The 18331-nt window shown below is 41.2% G+C and overlaps 1 protein-coding gene across 1 annotated transcript in view; it reads left to right on the top strand.

The window, feature by feature from the left end:
• Nucleotides 1-3102: 3102 nt before the first annotated feature.
• The window catches only part of col24a1 (collagen type XXIV alpha 1), a 90716-nt gene continuing 75487 nt past the window's right edge, over nucleotides 3103-18331 (top strand). The window contains exons 1-3 of the mRNA XM_085375375.1: nucleotides 3103-3582; nucleotides 11122-11189; nucleotides 16391-17769. Coding sequence (XP_085231501.1) covers nucleotides 3530-3582; nucleotides 11122-11189; nucleotides 16391-17769 — 1500 coding nt within the window. The 5' untranslated portion in view covers nucleotides 3103-3529. The remainder of the gene's footprint in view (nucleotides 3583-11121; nucleotides 11190-16390; nucleotides 17770-18331) is intronic.

The following is an 18331-nucleotide window of genomic DNA, read 5'->3' as shown; positions in this document are numbered from 1 at the left end:
CCCCAGCTGTTGCCCACACTCTCCTTGCTCGGCAAAATAACAGCTCTACGAGCCGATGACACGCACACAGGACAGAAATTACACAGGGCCGTGTCTGCTAATTAGAGAGAGAAGCCAGTTTAGCATCTCGTCAGTCTGCAGGTAGAGTCTGCTGTCAGACTGGTCGCCCTCCTCCCAGTTAAATTCATGGCAAACTGATGAGCCCTTTACCTAATGAGGCACACTTAACCAACCGTGTCTGGATCATTATGTTGAGAAGAATGTGCTTACAGTGGCCTCTCAAAAGCACATCTTTATTGAGCCTAATGGCTGCTTACGTTTTTGCTCTACGCTCTACCAAACCACAGAGATTTTGCCGTCTTATTTTTCCTCTTTAACCACCCATGGTTGACTCTGGGCTTAGAATCATTCGTGAGGCCGAAGGTTTTTCACGCTCCTCACGTTTCCAAGCTGGTGTGTTACTATAAAATGTTCAAACCTTAAAGACAATACGCTCTCAGAGCAGCAGAATATGTGATTTGGATCCTGGCCTTCCAAGGGGAAGTTCTGGAAATGAAATCATTGACAAGACATGAGCATGCAGGTAGGGATAGTCCATGCAGCTTCTGGGAGCGGTGCCAGCAACAGTGCTGCGTCCAAAAGACTCCAAATACCATGCTGCCAGCATATGCAAAATGTATTTTTTTAAATAAAACATGAAAAGCTGTGATTTTTTTAATAAGTTCATTTGAATTGACACGTGCAATCTGTGCATTAATACTTGATCATCGTCTGTAACCACACACTGCTGTGATGACGATCCAGCCTGGCCTTTTGTGCGCTTCCAAGAAAGTGAAAAGTGTTTGAGAGCACTGGTCTAAACACTAACTGGTCATTTCCTTGGATAAGTTATTAAACTGTAGGAGAGGAACACTTGTTTTGAGGGTGGGGGCAGGGGGTCTCCATGTACGCTCGTCTACATCTGCCCGTTCCTCAGGAGAAAGACAAGCGAGTGTGAATCTGACTCACTCATTCGGGCCTAACACTTTGGTGCTCAGCACACAGTGGATTGATTACTGCACATCTGCACATGTAAAGGGGAAAAAAATATGAAATTCATCTTAAAAAGTGTGCTGCAAAGCGCTCTGCATGCAAGTGAAGATATTTTATGGTAAATAATTCTGGTATTATAATAAAAGATTTTAAAGGACCGCTGACGCTCACAGCAAGGCGGGCTCTAAATCTGTGATTTTATCAAGGTTTTATTAACAACCCGTGACAGAGTTTGAACCTTTTCCTGCCAGTCAACAAGCTCAAGCAGCCCTGTGCTACAACATTATCATGAAGTTTATTTCTTCAACACGTTGATTCATAACCTTCTTGGAAAAGCAGCACCTCTGAACCTTTCTCTGGAAGTTGAGAGGAAGTGAAACATCTGGATAGAGCATCGCTACCCGAAGATGCTGAGTAATAGCAATGCCAGAGAGAGACTCCATCCCGTGTGGGCTTCCTCCTCCTCACACTGTCTTTGATGAAGAAGGGGGACAGCGAGTAGACTCACTGCTGCAGGCACACATCCGCAGCACAAAGGGCCTCAGACACCTTGTTTACAGGAATCACAAAATCCTTATGAAAGTCGTCGTTTGCACTGGTTGATGGGCTCTCTTGGAATTTTCATGCCACTTTGACCTCTCTTACCTTGCTCCGTGTTTGGGCATTCTAACTGCTCACTGTCACTGCTGTTTAACTGTCTTCAGGTTAAAAAACCCTGTGTTCTCCACCTGGAATTAGAGGCAGGAAAAGCTCCGTGTCTCCCAGGCCCCTAAACTGCAAACCATATGGACTCAATCCCGGTCCAGGCTGATCTGAGGATGCAGACATCTAGAGGAGGATGCCATGGCATGTGGCGGGGAGGGGGTCGTGACAGAGCTCTTCTTGTCCAAGGTTATTGGGTTAGTCTGAGTGGGAAATGGTGGAAGTGAGTTGGAGCTTGTTTGTTTGGAAAAATCGATGGTTGAGATGAGGAAACGGTGTCATTTTCAAGGAGAACTCTGTGCAGCGTTAGGACAGGGAAACCGCAAAACAAAGGAGCATTTTTGGTGCCGGAGCAAATGTGTCATTATAAACACTGCTGGAGTTTATACACCTAATAAATCTGTGCTTGTGTAAATCTCGGGAGAAGGAGCAGACGCAAAATCAAAAGCCCTCAGACTATATGGCATGCTACCTAAGCTCATAAACCACATTCACATCTAACAGTCTAACTCTCTCGCTGAATCATAGCGTTTTGTTTTGTTTTATGAGAGTGCATTATTGACTACATCAAAATTCTTTTTTTCATCATTTGTTTAATCCTGTGCTACAGTCAGGAGGCAGTCAAGTCTTTATATATACAGCACACTGTGAGCACGCTACAGCATATTTTCACTTTTCCAGCCAATGCCCAATTTCAGTTTAATGGTCAATGTATAAAAGATAAAGGTTACTTACTTAAATTGAACTAGTGGATTTAAGATACTGCATGCTATTTGTTTTAGTAGTATTGTGATCATTATTTCATTGATACTGGCTTTCTACTTTGAATGTTGGATGTGTGATGTATGTTCAGAAACAGGCGACCATAATAATCCCATTTTCTGTGACGATTTCCTTATGAATGTGCATCAAGTGCACTTACAACTAACTCAAGCTCACTTATTCTGCCATGTAAAGTGTTAGTGATACTATTAGAGCCGCTTCAAAATTAAGCTCTTTTTAAAACTCAGCTTACACGCAGTGTCATATATGTCAAGTAAAGTAATTGCATAACATTTTGAACTGATGCCATCTGATGTTTTCTGTTTTACGTCATTATTTTTTGTGTTGGTTTGCGTATGTCTATGATTTACAATTTTTACGTGCATTTTATAACGTTTTATAACTAAACATATTGAAAACGTGCAGGGTAGTGCAGCACTCAAACTCCACTCAAAGAGTGACTGAAGGGCTCAAGCCAAAACTCCGTCCGTGATGTCACGAGTCAGTAACCGGTGAAATCCAACACCACCAGCTGGTAGGATGGGGTTGTGATGGGCTGAGTACGGGTTCCCCTCGCATCAGTGCAAGTCAAGGCACATAGCAGAAGCCACCGCCTGGAGGCAAAGACGCATGGAACTGAATCTGCTGTGTTGGAGACCAAGAAGAAGTCGAGTGCTAATTCTGTGAATCCCTGAGAGCAGTCAAGTTTACATTGGTGCATACCGACTCGCTGCACTGCAAGTCCTTCTCTCCCCCCTATGCAACTGTTGCGCGTCTCCACTTTGGATAGAAGTAGCTTGATCACTGCGCGCCGCAGAGCGCAAAGGAACTGAGGCTTTGGTTTTGAAAGAGTTTGGAGAGACCTCTCCTCAGGACTGCAGCAGCTACGATGAGGAAACTCTGAGGTGGCAGTTATCTCCGTCCGCTTTATGCTTCCTTTGGCTCTTACCAAAGGTTAGCCCATGTGCAGGTATCCCCTTGAGTGTGATTCTGTTTTCACCCAGATCTCTGCTGCCTGGACAAATGCATACAAATGCATTTAGGAGCTCAACGGACAAGGAGTGGACACGTTTCCGCGGCAGCAACGTAAGTGGTCATTTGGTTAAGTACTCTGCAGATGTCAGACTATCTATGATTGTCTGCCAAAAACTGATTTCCGGTATTTGCCAAAAACTGATTGCTCGTATTTAAACTGCTATAAGTAACTTGATGGCCTATAATATGTGAAACATATGTCAAATGCATCCCTCATGGATGACACAAAGTCATATTGAGCCACAAACAACATTCGTGTAACAAGGTAGAAGCCGCAATCAGTTTTTGGCAGCGACTTTTATAGAACCTTTAGTTATGCAGTTAAAAAAAATCTCATTAACATTAAAAATGTCTTTTGTAAGAGTAAGACAGCAGAAATGGCAGCAAATATTACAATAGTTCAGTAAAAATATTGTAAGTGGGGGAAAAGGACCGGATTGGTTATAATGTGAGTACAATAACACAGAGTTATAAAGATACTTGAAAAAACAGATAATCTTTTAATTCTATATATAACCCCTTTGTAAACGCTGTTCACCGAAGTCTATTTACCAACATACGTAAAGATATTACACATAAAAAATACACGGAAACATTGGAAATCACTTTTTGGCAGGCAATCACTTTTTGGCACAACACCGGAACAGGTTTTCGCTTGATATGGCAACTGGGAGACTTATTTCTGTTCAGGTTCTTTGGCGTGTTTCCCTGACAGGGCGCCAGTTGACCAAACAAGTTTCAGCAGCTGAGCTGCACGATTGTGGCACCAAAACGTGGCACAAACTATTCAGAATTTTAGAAAGTTTAAGCACGAGACGACTGAGCTTTGCTGTAGTTTTTCTCTTTTTAGGATGTCTTCAGCTCGATCCGTTTGACCTGTTTGTTCTGCATATTAGCTTCACTCTAGCTGTGCACGGACTGCTGCTGTTAAGCTTTACCATCCCCATCTGATACCTGTACTTTTCCATACACCCATGCATTTCAGCTTTGGAAGTTGGCTTTGATCCCACCATGTGAACATGCAGTCTAGGATCTGCTACAATATCATCTTTTTATTTGGCACCCACTCACACAGCTCCAGTAAGCTGAAGAATAAACAGTAAACCATGGAGAAAGGGGATGAATGAGGCTGTCTTGTAAGTAATAATGCTTATTCTGCAAGTGATAAATTAGAAGAAGCACAGAAGCAAATGTGAAGGACCCAAGAGGAGCAAATGTGTCCATCTCTGTAAACGTGTTAAGGCTTTAGATGAACACCCTTAAACCCTAAACATTCCTCATGGGAGTGTGCATTATTGACATCTAGCATGCAGGTCTTGTTGTCCTGCTACATTCAGCTGGGGTCTGTGGAACATCAGAAATGTGCACTTCTTGAAAGAAAGAGTACTTCACAGGAAAAGCATTATCTTCTATCAGAAGTGAGTCCAAGTTGCCTGTACTCTATTATGAATCTCTTCCAGATATGATCTAAAAACAAAATCTGAGATCACAAGACATTCTGTTATTCTCTGCTGATAGCGGTTGCTTGATGTAAAACAAAGTAGAGTTGAAACCCTATAAGAGATCCTTTTTTTTGTCCTTGGTAGTGAATATGAGAGCCTTATGGGGAAAACTGAGGTGACTGGGGATAAATGTGGCCTCCCTTGAATTCACAGACAGAGTTAGTGTGTATGCATCAGTGGTTAACTGGCTCCTGAGCTCCAGACAATCACCCACTGTTGCAGGCATTGCTGTTCTATTGCTGCCAGTGCTAGAACTATAACACTGCAGAAACACAACCACTCACATACACTCTGGCTGAGAGTGCATGCTGACTCCTCAGCACAGGTTGGTACCTCCAGGTGGTTGATAATGTGAGCAGAAGTTTGCTATTGTCAGGTCAATGAGGCAGAAGGACAAAAAAGCAGAGAATATAAAGGGTTTTTCTGCCAGCACATTATTTGTCTTTTTACAGAAGTTTATGAACATTTTTGCAAATGGTACAAATTTCAGTCCATTGTTAAGAAATACAGAAAAACATCAGCAAGAATTCATACAGGAAGTGAAGTGCTTTCATTTGAAAACGTTAATTGTTCTGTAGTTTTACCCAGTTATTATGTTTTTCAGTGTACCACATGTCTACTGTGCCTCTGAGTGCATGAGGGATACTAAGTTTTACTGTCACTACATAAAGTACAAACTGTGTAGCTCCCTATGAGGCTACCCTAGTACATGTTACATTCTGTAGAAGCATTATAGGGTAATGCTTCTACAGAAAAGCCTTCCTGTATAAGTTGTAGTGGACTGCATGATAGGATAAGTATTTATGCAAGAAAATGTCAAACTTTGCTTTCAATATAACTGGATAACAACAATACCAAAGTTCCCACCATCTAATGGTATTTAGCAGCTACTTATGTTTATCTGCAATGGAGCTAAGCAGACTCGAATTTGTGGTGCTCAAATCTGAGATAATTTATGAACCCTTATAGACACAACAATTTAACAGCCTGTGATAGACGGGCAACCTGTGCAGGGTGTATGCTGCCGCTCATCCAGTGTCAGCTTAGATGTGCTCCAGTCCCAAACCAAGCACAAGAAGTTAGGAAAATGGACAGATTGACAGGAAAGCCTTTACAAAAACAATGTCCTGGCTCATCTGGGTAATCGGCAGAGCTCACTATAAATGCCTTTAATAAGACTTCCACGTCCCACAGCTCAGGTTACCCTTTTTGAATTATTCTGTGCTACAATCACAGCCTCTCCACCTTCGTGCTGGAGTGTACTCACCTTCCCCAAATCACCGGCTGCAGGGATTTTGGCCTGTCTGTGTGAGTGAGTGTATTTAACCCTCCTAACATCTGAAGGTTTCTCTGCAACAGGGAAAGGGCAAATAAATAAAAGCCAGTGGAAGTTTACTCACGGGCCTTTGTCTGCTCACTGTTTTGTGAACTCAGTCAATCTTTACACTGGTCTGCCGTGACCTCTTGACTCCGAGTACCATTGGAGTGAGCTGACAAATGTTAGCCATGCTCATTAGAGGAGAGACATGGCACGCTCCTTATAGAAGAGTCCACTTAGATTCATGATGGCTTGGAATCATTGGTGGCTTGGAACAGTTAGGAAATCATTATCATTTCTAGCCTTTGCAAACGCTCCACTATTAGACAGTTCAATCCTGGAAACCTGCTGCTTTGTTAATCATTTTTGCTGATGGCTATTTGGAGAGAGGACAACAAGCCTGCTTAGTTATACCAGAGTGAAGTTAATATGATAAGGGTACAGGTACTGAAGCTGTAACCCAGCCAGCGGGAACACTCTTTGGCAGTAGATCAGTGACTTCATGGTGTCCAGGAATGTTTTTTGTTGAGATTGAAAAGCAAAACATGCAGGAACAGAACACCTGATTTGCAAGAAAGTGATGCACTCATTTGGAAACATTTCAACTGGTTTATACTGTAACATGCTGGGTGATGCTGGGTCTTAACAGATCCTCGGGGCACTGCGTCATTTTATGTGTTATATCTGCTATGACATCCATGGCATTTTTAGACTGGGCTCAGCTAAGTCACACAACAGTAGAGGTTAGGTAAACGCTACAAGGTCATGCTCTATAAACCTCAATCTTCTGAATAATGACTCCTCCAAGGAGTGCCAAAAGAGCTTCAGCAAACTTCAGGGGTTATGAAAAGTGGGACGGGTGAGTCAGGGTTAGTCTCATCAGGTTTGTTTAGATTGTCCTATTCAGAGCACCTTTTTTGCCCAAAGCGAAGTCAAACACAGCAGCTTTTGGATTTTTCACACCAACGCACCTCAACAGCAGTTTTAGTGCTTCCAGTTTCTTGGAGATCCTCTAGAAGTTTCATTTCAGAGCTGTGTGTGTAGATTAACAGCTTTGCATGCTTCGCTGTTACTTACTGATTTGGTAAATTAGACGTGTAAACAATGAACCGTGAAAGCCGCTGCTCACCTCCTGACTGACAGTAATGATGAATGTTAAAAAAAAGGAAAAAAAAAAGATTCCAGTTCCTTATGAGACTATAAACAGAAGTGTAATAGGTTTGCTTCTATTTGCCAAGCGTAATTGAGCTTTTTGCCTCTCCATTTGACTCTCAGCCTTCTCCCCAGTTGAATGAACCATTGTTAGGGATCCAAGCTAATTTTGAAGGGGAGAAAGGAAAGATCTGGTACTGCTGGAATGATTCATTGCAGAGTGGAGCTTTAAGTTGTGATTATTTATAGTCTTGACATGACACCCACTCCCCACATAGTGGTATTTCCCTTCGTCAACAGAGCACTGTTTGGGGAGCTTTGTCTTGCTTTCAGGGGTCTTTTCCATTAACTGCTAGGACGGGGAAACGTGCCGTAGCGGTACTGTCACATATAAGGGAATTCACCTCTGATGAAAGATTGGATGTAGTCTGTTTTTCTTATTAGTCGGATACATCCCTTCCATTCTGTTTGCATGTCACAATAAAGGTTAAAGCACCAAACCAAGGTTCAGCAAGTGGGGAAATGGTCACCAGTTGTTTCTAAAAATGTGATGAAGCGATAGCCGGAACGTGCTCAGTGACAGAGCCTCAGAGATGCTTTAAATAGCCACGAACAAGAGACTGTGGGACAGACAGCAGGACAAAAAAAAATGTCTGAATCAGCGTCACATGGATCCACACACTCTAAAAAGGAACGTTAAGTGATTTATTTGGTTTTTTCCCCTCTATCTTTGGTCTACTTTTAAAAGCTGCCAATGTCTAAACAGAACCAGCTACTCGTTGCCCTTATAAATGTCACTGTAATCCTCTCACAGTAGATGAATGACTGTATTCATATGTCTCCCCCCCAACTTGTTTTTTTGTAACTTTTTCCGACTTTGGGAATACGTCTGCGTTACCAGCTGTGGAATGTCGCACCACATTCTCAATGGGGAACAGGTGACACACTCATTCACGGTGTCTCTACTTAAAGGCAGCCCTTTCCTTTTCTGTTCTTCCCTTGTTGTCTTTTTAATCTTCCCCCTCTTTTCTGCTTTCGATTATATTTTATTACTCAGTACTCAGTATGGCTTCCCGTCTGGGAGTTGGGGTGGGGGGTGGGGGCTCTCTGTCAGAAAGTGACTCACACTGGGTTAATCTCATGCTCACAGGCCACCAAAAAGACTTGTTTGTAAGGCGCCTGTCATGCTGCTTGAGGCTGTCAGTCCCTGCAGGATTAAGGTGTGACAGCAACCTTTGACTGATGGCGCCCTGCATATTAAAATAGCAGGACTACTGTCTCTTGTACTTTGTACAGCCACCACACTGTGTCAGTGTCAGAGAAAAATATGACACCAGTTGCCAGAACAAGTTGTATAAGCAGCTGTTACTGTTTTCAGGGCTGCTGATGTGATTTGGTTTGAATGTCCAGCTTTACTGTAGATCAGTGGTTCTGAAACTGCGAGGAGCAGGGCCAATGCAGGCGGGACGACCAGGTGAAAAATGTTGAATGAATATGACTTCATGAGGGGATAAATAAGCAAACGGTGATATTGTGCTGGAGCTTTATTTAAGTTGGATTCTTGTTTTTATCGATGACTGAAGGAGCGTATTCCAGAAAACCTTGATGATAATGTCCTGTGAAGTATTTTGTTTGCGTTGCCTTTAAATCAAACCTTCACTAAAACTGGAGTTACTGCTTCTTCTTTTCTGTCTTCTTTTTAAGCTGCTTCTTCTTATACTTTTTATACTTTTTCCCCCCAGCTTTACTGGTGACAGTGTTAGCAAATGTTACCTTACCTTAGATTAAGACTTTATAACACATGTTCGACTGCCTGATCTGTAGTTCTGGACATTTCTAGACACATCAATGTATATGCACCCTATCTGCATTTAAGTGGACAATATTACTGGACAAGCTAAAGTTAACGTGAACAAATTTACCTAATTTGCACGACATTTTTGCACAATTTTGGGTAGGAAGGTTTTACAGTGATGCTGAGGACCGGCTGTTCTGTGTTGTCTGCTGTCCTTCCTCTGTAGCTGTCTGGTGGGGAGTGCCATCTAGAGGTGGGGGTCAGTGAGGGTCAAGAGTGGAGTTATGTGACTCTTGTGCAGCAAATTGACAACATGTAGTATGATTAATATATAACTTACTGTTTCATAAGCCTGTTATAGAATGGAACATATTTTAGTATTGGTAGCTTTTCAGGATATTTAAGGTTTTTGGTAGAGGAGATCCAACTTGAAAAAGATGAAAAGGGAGGAGCAACTCCTGTGTGAATGTTGGCTGGGGCATTTGCCTCTTTATGGTCCTTGCTTTGCCATAAAAAGCATCAAATTGTTATTAACCATGTGCCTTGGAGATCAAATCCATCATTGTCTGGAAACGATAAAACACGATGCTCAAATATTCTTTTCATCGCTTTTCACTACGTCTTCAGGCATAAAAATGTCAAAGTGGAACGGCTTTTGAAACGGAGCAGTCACATTGTCTTTTAAGGGGCTCTAGCTTTCGTTTTTACTTGTTTCGACTAGTGATATCTACTCAGTATCATCTACCACAGGAGAGGATGAATATGTTTTCTTGTGAATGAATCATTTATCTGATGAATCTCTTGATTGTTTAGTGTAAACGAAAGGATTCATGTAAAAGCAGACCTTATCAGCTAATTACTTGACAAGGACTCATTTTATTCTCCTTATCTGGCTGTCTGTTACCTCTCCAGTAGCACTTTTGCTGTCTCGTTGCTCTCTCCTTCTTCTCTTCTTTCTCAAAAAACTGACACTATTTTCAGAACCAAAATGATTATAATGTAACTTCAGCTCTCATTTTTTGAAGTGATGATTAGATCACAAGCATGTTATTTATTATTTACATAGCATTAATTATTATTTGAACTCACCAAGCAGTATCAGATTATGTAAAGTGTTTCTTAAACTGTGGCAGCTCACATACTGGGGTGGTTTGGAAGCTGAGCGTTGACTATATTGCTTCAGTAAAGTCCTGCTTTGTGTACTTTTATTATAAATTTAAAGACTATTGCAACATAATAGTATTCAGTTTAATTCGGTTTTAGTTATATAGTACCATACAACAACAACACTCACTTTAAGGTGCTTCATTTTGCTTCAGAGAAAACCCCAGAAGTTAGGTGACCCGCTATGAGCAAACACTTGGTGACAGCGGGAAGGAAAAACTCCCTCTTAGCAGGAAGAACCCTCTGACAGAACCAGACTCAGGGAGAGGTGTCGATCTGCAGTGACCGGTTGGGGGTGAATGGATGAAGACAAGGCAGAAGACGCACTGTGGAAGAGAGTCAGAGATTAATAATAACTAGCGATTAAATGCAAAGTGCTGTATAAACACAGAGAGGTGACTTAAGAAGAAACACTCTGTATGATGGTAAGTCCCCAGTAGCCTCGGCCTATTGCAGCATATCTAAGGGAGAGTTCAGGGTCGCCTGATCACCTTAACTATAAGCATTCACAGCCATGCTAATTACAAATGGCCATGCTCCGCTGTTAGCATCAGTTAGTGTATCTTTATTAAATAAAGATGTGACTGTATGTTTAAAAAGTGTCAGAGAGACAAACCCAACTAGTCGTCATGAAACTGATCTTTGTTTTGTCCATCTAGGTGGAACTTTCTCCTGCTCCTGTCAGTATGCTCAGCAGCACTCTCTGGAGAAGATTACGCAGCTCAAGGTAAGCAACAGAACACTTATGCATGACTAAAAGTCAGCATTTTTTTTTTTTTTATATGAAAGCATTTTATTAGATGCCCCCCCCCCCCCCCCCCCCCCCCCCCCCCCTTGTCACTAGGACATGTGACTCACTGACATTTGTCATATAGACTGTATAAAAGCTCCTGTCTGTACCCCACTCAAATCAATAACAGAAAAGTGATGCTATGTAACACTTGCAGGGGCCCTATTGAAGCCGATCAGGTGTGAGCCAGGTTATTCACATTAAGTGAGTGGGGTGTCTGCTATTTATTGCATTCATGGCTTGTCAGTGACTCTGTTTTAACATTAGCCTCCTGTTACCTGACATAAAAACCTCCTGACTGAGATTTCAAATAAATTCCATGTTATATGGTGTGGAGATTTTAATTCTTGGGAGAACACTGACATCATATTGGTACTTGGTGATGGCAGGTAGCCGGGTATATTTGGTCCTAAAACTAAAATGTTAAATCAAGACAGCATGCTACATATTGCATTGTGAGTTTAAAGTCATTAAGTACAAAACAAAACACAACAACTCAAATATAAACTTTTATTTCAATGTAGGCTAGACACAGAATCAGCAGTGATTAGCACTCGCTAAGCAATTGACATTGCTGGATCCCCCCATTCAGTGCAGCAGCCCCAGTTCCTGATCGCAACTAGCTGGATAAAGAGTTGTTGAATCTTTTTATGGCTTGCACAATAATAGTCAAAGAAGAAGTCCAGCAGCAGCTGCAGAAATGGGACCAAAATGCTAAAGAACAGAGGCAAGACAGAATGACAGAAACAGGAAATAAATACAGAATATATAAACTGACACACAGTTGTTAAGAAAAAAGATTTTTCTTCCTATAGCCTTGAGGCGACAGTTGTGATGAATTGGTGCTATATAAATAAAATCAATTTGAATTGAACTGTTACTCAGAAAAATGTAAGTATCGTCAATAAATGAGCCATATACAAACCGATATATGAGAACCGATATACACATATGCAAACTTTGGCGTCATTCTTCTCCTATTAACATATTTTTAAATGAAAAGAAACACGGTTACTATCAGAACACATAGACTAGGATTACATGCGTTTTTAAGTAGCGTATCTTTACATTTACACTGTAAGCATATCTTTCCTGGAAAAGTTAGAAGCTAAGATGAAATAAAACCACTGGAAGTGGCTTAAATGCACATCAAACTACTCATTCTTGTAATGCTTCCAGTAATTACATCAGCTGATGCCACAAACTCTTTAGGGATCCTAAAGAACTCGTTAACTGGGATCCTTCAGAACGGTTCCTACAGAACTCCTCTAATGTTTACGATGCCTTGTTCATAATACAGCTCAACCACATCACACCCTATTTCTGCTTTTATCTTGGAGCACATACAGTACATATAGGAACAGCAAGTGCACACAGGAATTCCTCTTTAGCTGCTCTTCTGATCACTTTTAACCTTCTTCCTTAACATGCCCGCTCTTGCTCTCAGGGCCATGGCATGCATTTAAAAGCGGCATAAATAACCGTTGTACCTTTGTTTCCTCCCTCTCTGTTTTTTCCCCTCCTGCTACATTTCTGACTCAGTGCTCGCATCTCTATGGTCCATCAATGAAAATACTAAATACACCCATAATGTAAAGTACATGGCAGAAATGCACATACAATGGGAAGAGGAAATCTTAGCTTGGCATGTTTTGGCAGCTGTGCCTCACCTGGTCAGGTGTTGGGGGTGAAGTGATATTCATCTTTATTTTTAAACAGAGCAACAAGGATGAGAAGAATTGGAGGTGAGAAGAGCTGAAGTTAGAAGGTGATCATAGATAGAGTTGTTATTTTTGCTGGGCTCTGCTCTATCAGTGGATCTACATTGATTTGGGATCTTTTAACTATAATCTCATCTCTCACCCTGAGTCTGACTTTCTTGAAAGAGTAAAGTCTTGTTGAATTAGGCACTGAAGCAATAATATAAAAATATGTCATATCATTGGTCCAGAAGTCTTGCGTTTTGTTCAGATGAAACTTTGGTTTTTAACGGGAAGACATTTTCTCCTTGAAACCATTCCAAGCGAGCCATATTTCTTCAGTCTTTTTCTAATTGTATTGTCATAAACTGTAAAATTTAACACACTAACCGAGGTCTATATAGTTTCTCTGTGCATTGCACAGACTGACCTCCAGGAGTATTTATCCACTCCTGGGAAGATGGATTCCACACATTTGTTTGAAAATTACCTCAAGACCCTTCCCAGAATGATGCGCAGCAACAATTACTGACATATATTTTTAAAATGTTTGGCTATTTGCCTCTATTGGATAATAAATACAGATGAACTCAGGAAGAGAGAGAGAGGGGAAGACATGCGGCAAAGGGCCACGGTCCGACTCAAACCTGCTGCTTTCTGGCCATGCAGCATGTGGATGCTCACGCTCTTAGCTAAACTGGTGCACTGACTATTGCTCATTTAAGATAATTTCTGATGTCGTTCCTCCTTGGCAATGTGTTAACACACCTGAATGCTAAAGACCTACAAAGTGCCAAAACATCTGCTTTTCACAGAGGTACTCACACTTGTTGCTGTTCAGATCATCAATTGCATCTGATTAGCTGCTATTAACCCTCTCAGTTCCTATGGAAGCAGTGTACTTACTTCAGCATGCTGGCTTAGTTTTTGTTACATGAATAATAACGTGGTGTAATATATCATGTTTTATTGCTTTTCCAATACCTGCTAAGAACTATCAAATTTTTATTATATCTTAAACCTTAGTGTTGAAAGAGGGTGCACTTTTTTTTAACCTGACTACAACATTATGGGCAAAGTTCAAACATTAAAAAGATCATTATTTCCCTGCATCTACATATTCACACCTCTAGAGGTCAAATGCTCAGTTTAGGATTTTCGTATTTTTCTAACTCTTCTAACTCTTCACCAAAGTCTTTTCGATAGCAAGCGTATAGAGCATGGAGTTATTAAGGGTATACAGAATGTTCTGAAGGATGCACTTTATGTCTGTGTCTCCAGGCGTGTACTGATCCCACTTTTTCTCTCAGGAAATTGATTCTGATGCCTTTTCTATATGCCGAGTAGCAACAAGCACAGACCCCACTCTTCAGTTCTCTTTTTCAGACTAAAAAAAGACAATACTATAATATGTGGACACTGGTTTAGTTTGTTTTTTGTTTCCACTCACAGTAATTCTACATTAACTGGCCCGTCTATCAAGCTGGTATTCCCAAATACGGTGGAGTCGTTTCTTCAGTGGAACGTAGTTTGTCAAACTGTTGCTGAGATCTAAACACTGAACAAACGCTTCTGTGTGACTGCTGTCTTCGTCTGCCAGTGCACTAACAGATACCTCCATGCTTTCTCTTGCATGTACACAAATAAGTGAGGCCATCATTTGCAATTCAGTTGATATTTAAAGTTGAATTATGTGTGCAGCATCCTTTAATCACAATCATGTACTGACATGTATCATCGCCAGTTTGCTGTGTTTTTTGAATGCAAAGCTCGACAGAATGTGCTCTGTATGCAAGTTCAAAAAGGAGGAGGAGTTTCCTGTATTCTGCTTACATGCTTATCTTGCCCCTGCTTCTCATCTGGGCTACAGCTGCATTTCTGTTGCTTGAAAAACATGGATTGGATCATTGGCATCATGCTGACATTGTTACATGGCCCTAATGGCTCACTAACTTTTCTTAGTCATTTAACTTCAAAAAGAAAATAACTCTTGTCCGGTCCCAGTTTGGGTTCAGTACAGGCAGTATCTCTAGTTAGGGCTGGATCAAATGACCCCAAAAGCATCTGTTAGTTCCGCTGCTGCAGGCTCTGGATGCTGGGACACTTCCAATGATGTGATAAGCACTTCTTCTCCAGTCCCTTCTTTTCACTCCTGATGTCACTCCTTGTGTTTTAGCCTGATTATTTGGTCAAAAAAAATAACAGTTTTGTAATTATTTCATATTTAATGCCATCGAATTAAAATCTTTTGTCCATGAGCAACATGTTTAGGCATCTGTAGAAGATTTTCATCATTTCATTTTTATTTGTGAATCTGTAAATGCGAATGCAAATATTTTTCTCAGTATTATTAAAAGAGAGAACTATCAAGGTTTGCATTCTTAAATAGTTTTGAAAGGAATAATATATAAAAAAGAGGCTGGCTGATATAGGACTTAAAACTGATACCGATATTTGATGATATAATAATAGATTTTTCGATATACTGGCCAATAGCATTTTTTCCCTTTTTGTACTGACACACAAAGCATAAAAAGGTTTTATTAACATTTGTTAAGTTAACTTTTATTCGTGCACTCTCTGCCTAACTCTGCTCAGATCAGCTACCAACAGGGACGTTGCAGAGTGCCCTCTGGTGGTCAGATTACACTAAATTAGCACTGATAACGTGGTTAAAGACTCATCATCCTGTTTTTTCTTTACTTTTAGCCCGCCATCCAATTTAAGGGTTATGCCACAGCTGCCCTATATTAAAAGTTTTGGTAATTCCTTTATGTTTTTTATGTAATGGTTTGTCTACTGCAAGTTTGAAAATGTGTTTTTAATGCTAAAATATAATTGTTGTTATCCATGAACTTCCAAATTTGCAGTTTTACAAAAAACAGAAAAAAGTACTAAAGCAAAGTGTTACCAAATCATCAGGATGCGAAGTGAAAGTTATTAAGTTGTATTCCAGAACAGAAAAATTAACTTTAGCGGTTGAATGTTATGCTCAATTAAGTCCAGACTGCTGGCTAAAATTTGAGTATAAAAATGTGAATTCAGTTTTTTATTAGCGTCACATGACACATTTTTTTTAAGCTCTGTAAATGCCGATGCCAATAGATCAGCAAAAGTCCTACCGATAAAATAGTTCGATGCAAGTAAAAATGCAGGCTTTTAGTACCTGCTGAATAAGTTAACTCCCCACTCTTCTTGTATCAGAGATATATTCTCAGCAGGTTTCAGTTTTAATTCTTGAAATAAACAAGGTTTTTATTAGGAATTTAAGTTGAAATGTCAATGTAACCTGGTGTTGGACCGCCAGCTTTGACTGAACTGCAATTGAATGTATTAAAACTGTTTTGAAACATTTTTGCGATTTGTACATTTTCATAAAATTGTGCAATTCATTCTCAGCATATTAATCTTATAAATATTTCTGTCTCTGTCCTTTAGGAGTGGATATACTTTATCGATTGGGGCTTACAACTCAAAGCCACACAGACGATACCTACGAAAGGACAAGCTCACAGCCTCCCACTTATGCAAATGTTCCCTCACCTTTCGATGGCCCCTTTTCTGGATATGGGGTGTTGCTCGACTCAAACTCCCTCTATGAGGCGCCAGTGCCCAATCTATTCCCTTCAGAATTTGGCGAAGAGTTCTCCGTTATAGTTAGCCTAAGCTCCTGGCGAGCAAACAATGCATTTCTTTTTAGTATCAAGGACGGGAGGGACCGGTTGCGTTTTGGCATTCAGTTGCTGCCACGCAGAGTGGTGGTTTATACTGCAGAGAAAGCCTCCATCTACTTCAACTACAACTGGCAGGATGGGCGGCTGCACCCTTTTGCTGTTGGGGTTCGTGCACGTTCAGTGTCCTTCTATGCGAATTGTGGAGGGGTGCAACAGTGGGAGCAAACCCTGGGGAGATCTCAAACACTGGGGGAATCTGGGGGTGTCTTCACTCTGGGAAGGATGAACTCCAAGGCGGCACCATTTAGTGGTCAAGTCTGCCAACTGGATATCTATCCCTCAGCCCAAGCTGCCGCGCACTACTGCAAATATCTTAAAAAACAGTGCCGGCTGGCCGACACTTACCGATTACATTTCCCACATTCTGATTCGGATATTGTGGTGAATGACCCCCCTTCTAGCCATTTGACAAAGTCTCTTCTTGGAGTAGCAGCTACTCAAAATACACCCATCGGATCTACAGCAGCCATTAAACTATCCCCAGATCGTTTGGTCACGCAACATTCAACTCTGAGCCCACCAATACGACCTCATCTGGGGGACCAAGAAAACATTTCCACATTGAAACCATTATCCCACTCTGCCACATCATCACTCCAGCTTTATAGCCCCACCGTAACTACGCCAAGTTGTCAAGCAGCTCTGGGTTTTGCCTATAGCACAACAACCACCACTACCAAAAATGTGTTGGCTAAAGACACTACGCCCCAGGAGGACACTGCACACTCTGAAAACAGCACAGAAGAAGAGAGAAATTCCAGAAAACAGCCAAGTCCGGATGCCACTACAGGTGTTGTTTCCCTGGTCAGACAGAGCCAACTAAAGGAAGAACTCAGGAACAACTCCATCACAAGCTCTAGGGACTCTGGCTCCACAAGCCAAAATTTCCCAGAGACTCATCTGAGAGCCAATAGCACTACTTTGTACAGGGAGAATCAGGTGGACACCTCAGAGCAGCATGATTTGGATGGCAGCTATGATGACGTAGACATGGGAGAGTATGATTATGGATACAAGGAGCCAGAGTTCTTCTATGACTACCAAGATGGTTTACATGGCCCCAAAGGAGAGCCTGGTCCTCCGGTAAGTGACTGAATTTGTGAATCACAAGCAGAGAATTAGAGCTTATAGAGAGCACTGATGTGCAAACCAGTGCACTGCTATGTATATTTTAGAGTCAAATTCTGAGTGAGCCACAATGTGGCTTGATTACACTCAGGAGACATGCAAAATGTTTTGGCAGTGAAATGTAGTGATTTAAAGGTGATGGCATGTCCAAGCAGTGTGCTTTTTTCCCTGTATCTACAAGTTGTTAAGTACTGCTAGGTATTTTTGCTCTTATGTCAGAGGATAAATCTTTGGAGGACTGGAGCTATACCCCTGGATTTAAAAACAAAAGAAGAAGAAAAAAAAAGCACTTGATCCAGGCCATGATGTAAGCTAGTGGCTCTGGACACACTTGTAGTTCATGAGTGTGGCTTATGTTTCCATGTGTGAGATGTGTTAGGCATTCTTGGTGCTCGGTATAAACATGTGAGTGTATAATGATGCAGAATGCCTGGATTCATCTTTCCGTACTTACAGCGCCTGCAGACCTGTAGGGAGAGACACATCTTATCCAGCATCGTTGTTTCAATTTATCTAC

The sequence above is a fragment of the Diplotaxodon limnothrissa genome, linkage group LG17 (assembly GCF_057381915.1).
Source record: "Diplotaxodon limnothrissa isolate DT_005_m linkage group LG17, D_limnothrissa_male_GT1.1, whole genome shotgun sequence".
In the NCBI taxonomy this organism is placed as follows: Eukaryota; Metazoa; Chordata; class Actinopteri; order Cichliformes; family Cichlidae; genus Diplotaxodon; species Diplotaxodon limnothrissa.
The sequence above is the reverse complement of the archived record's forward strand: the minus strand, read 5'-3'. Positions and strand labels throughout refer to the sequence as shown.